Source organism: Podarcis pityusensis, assembly GCF_964106645.2.
Source record: "Podarcis pityusensis genome assembly, chromosome: 8".
NCBI lineage: Eukaryota > Metazoa > Chordata > Lepidosauria > Squamata > Lacertidae > Podarcis > Podarcis pityusensis.
In genome coordinates this window covers 78,901,100-78,911,456 of record NC_138033.1, presented here as the reverse complement: position 1 = coordinate 78,911,456, position 10,357 = coordinate 78,901,100, and the positions used below count along the sequence as shown (strand labels likewise).

The 10,357-nt window shown below is 47.1% G+C and overlaps 1 protein-coding gene across 3 annotated transcripts in view; it reads left to right on the top strand.

Annotated features, from left to right (window-relative positions):
* The window catches only part of MIIP (migration and invasion inhibitory protein), a 27,782-nt gene extending 17,683 nt beyond the window's left edge, over positions 1-10,099 (top strand). The window contains exon 10 of one of the 3 annotated variants that reach the window (XM_081017985.1): positions 9,517-10,099. In XM_081017985.1, the coding sequence (XP_080874111.1) occupies positions 9,517-9,615 (99 nt within the window). In that variant the 3' untranslated portion in view covers positions 9,616-10,099. Of the gene's footprint in view, positions 1-3,399; positions 3,947-9,516 lie in introns of those variants that run through there. The other 2 variants (XM_081017984.1, XM_081017986.1) reach the window with 2 other exon arrangements.
* The last annotated feature ends 258 nt before the right edge of the window (positions 10,100-10,357 follow it).

Here is a 10,357-nt window from a genome sequence, read left to right as displayed (position 1 = left end):
AGCTAAGCCTGTCAGGACAGCTTACTCTATGTCTATATAATGTACGAGAGCAATAAGCTACAGAGACAATGGGAGCCCAAGGTAAAGGGACCCCTGACCATTAGGTCCAGTTCTGACCGACTCTGGGGTTGCGACGCTCATCTCACTTTATTGGCCGAGGGAGCCGGTGTACAGCTTCTGGGTCATGTGGCCAGCATGACTAAGCCGCTTCTGGCGAACCAGAGCAGCGCACGAAACGCCGTTTACCTTCCTGCCGGAGTGGTACCTATTTATCTACTTGCACTTTGACGTGCTTTCGAACTGCTAGGTTGGCAGGAGCAGGGACCGAGCAACGGGAGCTCACCCCGTCACGGGGATTCGAACCGCCGACCTTCTGATCGGCAAGTCCTAGGCTCTGTGGTTTAACCCACAGCGCCACCTGCGTCCCTGTGGTATTACTTAGGACCTTGTAATTCTGATCTATTATTCTTTATTTTGGTAGGGAAATTCATCCTGCTCTGTCTGGTCCTAGATGCCCCTTTTATTACTGGTATTGGTTATATTTATCTATTACATTCCATTAAAAAGAAAATACCGATTATAAGCCACACTTTTTTTTCCAAATTCCAACCGTGAAAAGTTAAAGTGCGGCTTAAATTCTCAACCTTACAAATATTGGCTTTTACGATATCTGAAACAGACATACAGTAAAACGGAATGGGTGTGAGTGCCTGCGGAATTTTAAGGGAGTGGCTTATATTCGAGTATTGTCTTTTTTTCTCCCCCCCCCCCCCGAATTTTAAAGGTGCGGTTTATATTCAGGTGAGGCTTCTATTTGGGCCAATAAAGTTGGGTTTTTTTAAGTACTCTTAAAACTACAGTAGTATCCTGTAGGAGGGGACTCTTGTACTTAAGGTGAATGCATGTTCAAAAAGCTGCATGGTTTTTTTGCTTCAAAACAACTGGGGTTTTTTTCTTCGTATGCAAACGTAGGAAGATTTGGTCTGCTGGAAAGGGTTGTGACTTGGTGGTAAAGCCCCTGTTTTGCATTCGAAAGCTCGCAGGTTCAATTCCAGGCTTCTCCAGGTGGGGAAACAACCCTAGAAAGCCAATTCCAAGTCAGCACAGATGTTATTCGTTTTTTAATCGCTTCCTAAGAAGCGGCTTAGTCATGCTGGCCACATGACCCGGAAGCTGTACGCCGGCTCCCTTGGCCAATAAAGCGAGATGAGCACCACAAGCCCAGAGTTGTCTGCGACTGGACTTAACTGTCAGGGGTCCTTTACCTTTCTTTTAGGATAATAATGAGAGCCAGTGTGGGACATACCCTCCAACACTCCTCCAATGAAAATAGGGATGTCCTATTCCATCATCAGGGACACGGGTGGCGCTGTGGGTTAAACCACAGAGCCTAGGGCTAATAATAATAATAATAATAATAATAAATTTTATTTATATCCCGCCCTCCCCAGCCAAAGCCAGGCTCAGGGCGGCTAACAACAAACAAATAATCAAACAATCAAATAATCCAACATTCTAAAACATTTCATTATAAAAATTAATTAAAATCAAATTAATGGCAACCGTTAAGCAAAGTTCTGTGCAGGTTGCCAGAGGAGGGAGTCAGGCTGGGCCCTGACCAAAGGCCTGGTGGAACAACTCTGTCTTGCAGGCCTTGCGGAAAGATGTCAAGTCCCGCAGGGCCCTAGTCTCTTGTGACAGAGCGTTCCACCAGATTGGAGCCGCAGCCGAGAAAGCCCTGGCTCTAGTTGAGGCCAGCCTAACCTCTCTGAGGCCTGGGACCTTCAGGATGTTTTTATTTGCAGACCGTAGGTTCCTCTGTGGGGCGTACCAGGAGAGGTGGTCCCGTAGGTACGAGGGTCCTAGGCCGTATAGGGCTTTAAAGGTTAAAACCAACACCTTAAACCTGATCCTGTACTCCACCGGGAGCCAGTGCAGCTGGTATAGTACCGGATGAATGTGATCTCGCAGCGAGGACCCCATAAGGAGTCTCGCCGCGGCATTCTGCACCCGCTGGAGTTTCTGGGTCAGTCTCAAGGGCAGCCCCACGTAGAGCGAGTTACAATAATCCAGTCTGGAGGTGACCGTCGCGTGGATCACAGTGGCTAGGTCAGGGCGAGAGAGATAAGGGGCCAACTGCTTAGCTTGGCGGAGATGAAAAAATGCCGCCTTTGTTATAGCTGTAATCTGTGCCTCCATAGAGAGGGAGGTATCGAAGATTACACCCAAACTCTTAACGGACAGTGCTGGCACTAATTGCACCCCCGCAAGAGATGGGAGTTGCCCCCCCAATCCCATATCGTCCCGCCCCAGCCAGAGGACCTCTGTCTTCGAAGGATTTAACTTCAACCGGCTCCCACGTAACCATCCAGCCACAGCTTCCAAACATCTGATCAGTGTGTCTGGGGCCGAGTCAGGATGGCCATCCATCAACAGATAGAGTTGGGTGTCATCGGCATACTGATGGCAACCCAGCCCAAAACTCCGGACAAGCTGGGCGAGGGGGCGCATAAAGATGTTAAAAAGCATCGGGGAGAGTATCGCACCCTGAGGCACTCCACACACCAAGGAGTGGCGGGATGACAATTCCCCCCCAAGCGCCAATCAGAAGGTTGGCGGTTCGAATCCCTGTGACGGAGTGAGCTCCCGTTGCTCGGTCCCTGCTCCTGCCCACCTAGCAGTTCGAAAGCACGTCAAAGTGCAAGTAGATAGATAGGTACCGCTCTGGCGGGAAGGCAAACGGCGTTTCCGTGCGCTGCTCTGGTTCGCCAGAAGCGGCTTAGTCATGCTGGCCACATGACCCGGAAGCTGTACGCCGGCTCCCTCGGCCAATAAAGCAAGATGAGCGCTGCAACCCCAGAGTCGGCCACGACTGGACTTAATGGTCAGGGGTCCCTTTATAAAGCATCCCAACACAATTTTACAACATATAGAGAAAACACACACACACACCAATCATAACCCGTTGCAAAGATGAAAACAATTTCAAATCCAGTACAAATGCCAATTGGCACTTTAAAAAATCTCTGCTTAGGAGGTTTGTCAAAAAAGAAAACTGCTGAGCTAGCTGGATCGAAAAAGTCAGTAAAATTTGGCTCCCTGTGTTCCTGCAATTGGTTGGAACAGAACCACCGATCTGGTTTAAGATTTCTTGTCTCGCTAATAAATCAAAACTGGTTCTCTGTGCAAGATCAGGGAAGGGCCTTAGCTCAGAGCACCTGCTTGGCATGTTGAAGATCCTGGATTCAATCACTAATGTAGGGTCCAGGTAGGTTTGGGAGAGATTTCCTGTCTGAAACCCTGGAGAGTGTATCTGCCAGTCAGTGCAGGCAATCCTGAGCTAGATGGGCCCCAATGTCTGACTCGGTATAAGGCAACTTTCTATATATTTCTGTTTAGATCGTTCGGAATCTTGAGGACTAGAGTCTTGACTTTAGGAGCCTCGAAGACCGCAACTCGGCAGCAGACCCACCAAAGATTCTTAAGATAGTGCAGGCCTATACGGGTTTGCTGCACCCCTTCTTTTTTTAACCCTTACACACAAAAAATCTGGCTTCCAGATCTCTGCCTCCAGAGTGTCAGGAGGAAACAGGACCGACGAACTCCTGGGCCTCTCCCGCGTGGCGGAATTTGAACTCTGCAACTTCTCCTGGCGGAGGAAGCGTCATAAGCCGCCGTGCCGCAAAGCCACATCTAATTAAAAGAGCTCGCCGATTCGAACTTCCCACTTTTGGTCCTTGATGGGGAATGAGGAGGAGCTGCGTGTGTTTATGGATCAGGGCCTCCTCCTCTGTGAGGTTGCCTGCTAGCCTGTTTCATCAGCACGGCGCCCAAAGGCTTTGCCACGTTTGAGAAATTGCAGGACGGGTTTGCCTTCCTTTTTGTCTCTGGTCCGCATGCTCTTGCACAACTCCTGAAATGATAAAAGCATGGTTTGAAATCAAAAGATTAAAAAGCGTGTTGTTGTTTTAAAAAAGACACCAAGGATGGTAGAAGTTTAGGACATTTAGAGAAACACTAATTTGGTGAAGGAAAAGATGTGTCTGTGTGTGTGTGTGTCTTAATTGTCTTGTTGTTGTTTTTTAAAGTAAATAAATATAGTTTTGACTTTTTATTATTATTATCATCAACATCATCATCACCATCATCCTGCCTTTCCCCCAAGGTGACTTATAGAACTTAAAAGGACATAGATAAAATGCAAAAAGCTAAAAACACATAAAAGGCAATTGTTAGAAAGTAACCCTAATGGAATTAATTAAAACAATATTTTTTAAAAATCTACTAAAAGACAGGTAATAGACACAGCACTTGCCTCCGGAAGACTGTTGTCAAACAGTTTCAGGCTGCTTTTATTAATTGATTTTGTATGTTTATAGACTGCTTAAAACTGTCCCTAAGCAGGTTATAAAAAGGTTAACAAGTACGTAAATGCAAACAAACCATGAAACTCAAAAATTGCAATACCTGATGAGCCAAAAACTTAACAGCATACTTTTAACTCCACATTTAAGATCCTTATAGGGGGGGGGGGGAACTGCCTTGAATATATGTTAAATGCAGAAATGCTGGTTTATAAAATGTGAGTGGTATTCAGCTAGGTTTTACTCAGAGTACGCCTTTTGAAATTAATGGACCTAACTTTAGTCGTGTTCGTTTATATCAATAGAGTAAAACTTAGTTGAGCACCACCCAGTATAAACAAGGCAAGAATGAAGCCATGCCAATAATTTTCCCATAGAGCAGCAGTGGAAAGAATGACGCCCATTTTACAGGTGGTGAACTGAGACTGAGGACCAGCAAACCTGCCCAGGAACTCTGGGAACCCTACTGCCGGGGTGGACAACCTGCTGGCCTAAGGCTCCCATCATCCCTTGCTGTCTGGAGCTGATGGGAATCCAAAGTAAACCAAATTAGCTAGCCCTGCCATGAAAGTTTGTTTTGGAATGGGATGGGGTCTCTGCTGAAGATGGAGGCTGTCTCTGGAATAAGCTATCCCTTTCCGTAAACTCTGTTTTACAGTCGAGCAGTGTATACATTTTAAGAAATAAATAAATACAGTGGTATCTCGGGTTACAGACAGATGCTTCAGGTTACAGACTTTTCTAACCCATAAATAGTACCTCTGGTTAAGAACTTTGCTTCAGGATGAGAACAGAAATTGTGCGGCAGCAGCAGGAGGCCCCATTAGCTAAAGTGGTACCTCAGGTTAAGATCGGTTTCAGGTTAAGAACGGACCTCCAGAACAAATTAAGTACTTAACCTGAGGTACCACTGTATGGGCAACTGAAATTTGAACCTAGCCAAAATGTGGGTGCTATCCCTCTCCCTGAGCACAGGAACACACTCCAAAGGATGCTACGGGCATTCTTTGTGTGCTGATTGGCTCCTTCTCTGTTGCCATGGCGGCAGGTACACAACCTCCCATCTACATGCTGTGCAGATGAACCAATTTGGAGCGAGCATCCCAGCTACAGAGCTGGGTCTGTCCTGAAGTAGAGGCTGGCGATGCTGCTTTTGCTGAGTTCTGAGCTGTGGCTTCTGGGATACGTCAGTAGCGCAAGTTTACGGCTGGGAAGCGGTAAAGATCTCTTAGGCTGCAGTCCCAACTTTTGGGTCTTCTCAAGAATATTGGGAGATCCCTGTGGCATCAGGCCAAAGGCCTGTTTTAGTCCTACCACTGTGAGAACAGGATGCAGGAATAGATGGACCACTGACATAAGAAAATTAAGAAGAGTCTGCCAATAGCCCATCTAGTCTAGTATCCTGCTCTCTCAGTCACCATCCAGGTGCCTGATGGGAAACCCATAAGCAAGATTCGAGCCCCAGAGTCCCATCCCTTACTGTAGTTTCTGGCTACTCGGGGAGTTAGAAACACGTTGAGGCAGAGCATAGCCATCATGGTTCATACCCATCAGTAATAATAATAAAAATTTATTATTTATTATTTATACCGCCCAACTAGCTGGGTTTCTCCAGCCATTCTGGGCGGCTCCCAACGGAATATTAAAATACAATAACCTATTAAACATTAAAAGCATCCCTAAACAGGGCTACCTTCAGATGTCTTCTAAAAATCTGGTAGTTGTTTTTCTCTCTGACATCTGGTGGGAGGGCGTTCCAGAGGGCGGGTGCCACTACCGAGAAGGCCCTCTGCCTGGTTCCCTGTAACTTGGCTTCTCTCAGTGAGGGAACCGCCAGAAGGCCCTTGGCGCTGGACTTAAGTGTCTGGGCAGAACGATGGAGGTGGAGATGCTCCTTCAGGTATACTGGACCGAGGCCGTTTAGGGCTTTAAAGGTCAGCACCAGCACTTTGAATTGTGCTTGGAAATGTCCTGGGAGCCAGTGTAGGTCTTTCAAGACCGGTGTTACATGGTCTCGGCGGCCACTCCCAGTTACCAGTCTAGCTGCCACATTCTGGATTAGTTGTAGTTTCCAGGTCACCTTCAAAGGTAGCCCCACATAGAAGGCATTGCCGTAGTCCAAGTGAGAGATAACTAGAGCATGCACCACTCTGGCGAAACAGTCTGCGGGTAGGTAGGGTCTCAGCCTGTGTACCAGATGGAGCTGATAAACAGCTGCCATGGACACAGAATTGAACTGCTCCTCCATGGACAGTTGTGAGTCCAAAAGGACTCCCAGGCTGCGTACCTGGTCCTTCAGGGGCACAGTTACCCCATTCAGGACCAGGGAGTCCTCCACACCCGCCCACCTCCTGTCCCCCAAAAACAGTACTTCTGTCTTGTCAGGATTCAACCTCAGTCTGTTAGCCGCCGTCCATCCTCCAACCGCCTCCAGGCATTCACACAGGACCTTCACCGCCTTCACTGGTTCTGATTTAAAAGAGAGGTAGAGCTGGGTGTCATCTGCATACTGATGAACCCCCAGACCAACCCCCCCTGACAGTAGTCTTGTCCTCCATGAATCTGTCCAGTTGTCAGGGACTGGCTGGATGAGGAAGAGTGGTGGGAGCCCCCTCCCCAAGAGCCCCCCAAGGAGGGCACAGAAGACGGCAACTTAGATCCCAGTTCCTGGTGGTGGGTGTGATAGGAATTTTGAGATCTTAGATATATGTTAAATGTTCATAAGTGTACCAACCAAGCACATACATAGATCAGCACAGGAAGCACATACATAGATCAGCACAGGAAGACCAACCTGGAACCATTTTTGATTCCCAAACTGACCAAATGTTTTCTCTGCAAGGTCAAAGGAAAATGGAAAAGCCTCCCTATTGTCATTTCCTTCACAAATGTGTCTTAAGGGCACATTTATGATATGAATAGGGCGTGAGCCTGTAGCCTGGCTCAGGAACTAAGTACTTATCATTACAAAAGACTGGCCAGGCTCCCCAGGCAATCCAATCAAGTGACCATTAAACAGGTAACCTGCCAGACAGGAGGTAAACAAAGCACTCAGATTTCTGCTGTAGACCACCCTTTCTGTGATGTAGGTATGATGTGTCTGGAGGTGATCTTGGACTCCAGGGCGGGCAATTTAAAATGTCTATATAAGGATGGGCACACCTTGGTTCTGGGTCCTCCTTCTCCTGCATGTGAAGGGGGCACCCTGTTGCAACAGTTCAATAAAGATCAGGCTTTCTAGCTGCTTTCCTTCTCAATATTCTCTGGTTGGCCTCTGTTATTTTCTCCTGCCAATAAGGAACCTACGTAACTACTCTGTATGGGCTCTTGGATACCCCATAAGGGGGGAAAGGGCAGATTTATTTGTTTACAACATGGGACACGGAAGAGCAGTCTGGAGAAGGGACAAGCTGGGAGGCACTAGAAGCTGGGGGGGGGGGGTTGAGTGATCATGGTTGGTGGGGGGTCAGGAGAAGGTGGGCCTTCCAGGACAGGGTTTGAGGCTGAGAGTCACAGTGTGAGCGCAGACTCAGTCAGAGGGGAGTCAGAGGTTCCCTTGCTACCCAGCAGCAGGGCAGTCTCGGTCCTGCTGGCTCGCCTCCCCCTCTGAAACCCCCAATCGAGGAGAGTCCTTCATATGGCTAAACAACTGGCCAGTCAGGTCCAGACACAGTCTTCGTCTGCTTGGGAAGGGATCCACAGAGAGAGGCAAGAGAGGGAAGGGCAGAGCTTGTGATTAGTTTCAGTACATCTTTTTTTAAAAAAAGAAAAAAATTACACTTTTCAGACTTATACATTTCATAAATTTTACAAACATTTTAACATTTCAAAGCTTGACTTCCTTCCCCCCTCTTTCTGTGGTTCCTTAAATTTACGTATTTTTAATATCTTCTGCATATCCAAATTCATTTACAGTGGTACTTCTGGTTACGTACTTAATTCGTTCCAGAGGTCCGTTCTTAACCTGAAACTGTTCTTAACCTGAAGCACCACTTTAGCTAATGGGGCCTCCCGCTGCCACCGCACTGCCGGAGCATGATTTCTGTTCTCATCCTGAAGCAAAGTTCTTAACCCGAGGTACTATTTCTGGGTTAGCGGAGTCTGTAACCTGAAGCGTATGTAACCCGAGGTACCATTGTAATTTGCTCAATTAATTTTCTCCTTTAAATATATACTCTTATGAAACTGCAGGTTATTACAATAATCCTGCCAATGTTCTTATCCGTAAATATTCAATAAACCATTTCCATTCTTTTATAAAAAGTTTGTTGTCTTGATTTCTTATTCTTCCGGTAAGTTTTGCCATTTCTGTATATTCCATAAGTTTTTGTATCCATTCTTCCTTTGCTGGGACTTCTGCTTCTTTCCACTTCGGGGCAAGTAGCATTCTTGCTGCTGTAGTAGCATGCATGAATAAATTTCTATACAATTTAGGTAGTTCTGTCCCTATAATTCCCAAAAGAAAAGCTTCTGGGGTTGTTTTTTAAAAAATACAGTGGTACCTTGGGTTAGATATGCTTCAGGTTACATATACTTCAGGTTACAGACTCCGCTAACTCAGAAATAGTACCTCAGGTTAAGAACTTTGCTTCAGGATGAGATCAGAAATTGGGCTCCAGCAGCGCAGCGGCAGCAGGAGGCCCCATTAGCTAAAGTGGTGCTTCAGGTTAAGAACAGTTTGAGGTTAAGAACAGACCTCCAGAATGAATTAAGTTCTTAACCCAAGGTACCACTGTAAAAGTTATTTTGAACATCCTTTTCCATTCATTGTATACAACATTTTATGTGTTTAATACAGTGGTACCTCAGGTTACATACATTTCAGGTTACATATGCTTCAGGTTACACACTCCGCTAACCCAGAAATAGTGCTTCAGGTTAAGAACTTTGCTTCAGGATGAGAACAGAAATCATGCTCCGGCAGTGCGGTGGCAGCGGGAGGCCCCATTAGCTAAAGTGGTGCTTCAGGTTAAGAACAGTTTCAGGTTAAGAATGGACCTCCGGAACGAATTAAGTACTTAACCCGAGGTACCGCTGTATGCCTATATGTTTTAGAGATGGATTTTTTCTGGCTGAATGAATGAATGAAAGCCATCTAGGTTGCCTTTGTATCTTCTTATGTTCTCAGTTGTCCTCATCTTGCCGTCCACAGAGGCAGCCAACTTCCACTGGAACCCCTGGCAGCCATGGGTGTGCATGTGTGACTTACACAAGCAGGCCAGGATCCGGCACTTTGTCGTGTGGGCCATGAACATCACACTGGACCTCAAGGCTTCCGAGTTTTGGCAAGAGAAGCCCTGCAACCTGGACGACTGCATCACGTGCTCGGCGGTCGAATGTCCGGGCAGTGGCGAGCGGTCCGGCTTCGTCCCGCAGTTCCGGGGCCTCTCTTCCCCCAAGCCCCACGAGGTGGAAATTCCTCTCCCTGTCCATTTGGAATTCCCTTCCTACGACAGCCTCCCCGTCGTCGACGACACCGGAGAAAACGGGCAGTCGTAAGACCCGGAGATGTTGACTTTAAGCAAAGGCGTCTCGTCACCTAGGACTCCCATTGAGTTGTCGGGCTCGCTTGAGGAGCACAGCAGAGGCCTGTATCCTGGACTGCGGCAAGGAGCCGCCCAGAAGCCAACTCGTCTAGGGTGATCCTGGACAGAGATCCAGGCAAGCCCATTGCTACAGCCCCTCATGGGCTCTGTTGGAGTCTTTGGTTGTCAATAAAGTCAGACTGAAACAAAGTAGTGTGTTTTTTAAAAAAAAAAATACTGTATTTTTCGCTCTATAAGATGCACCGGACCATAAGACACACCTAGTTTTGGGAGGAGGAATACAAGAAAAAAAATATTCTGAATCTCAGGAGCCAGAACAAGAGGGATCGCTGCGCAGCGAAAGCAGCAATCCCTCTTGCTGTTCTGGCTTCTGGGATAGCTGCGCAGCCTGCATTCGCTCCATAAGACGCACACACATTTCCCCTTACTTTTTAGGAGGGAAAAAGT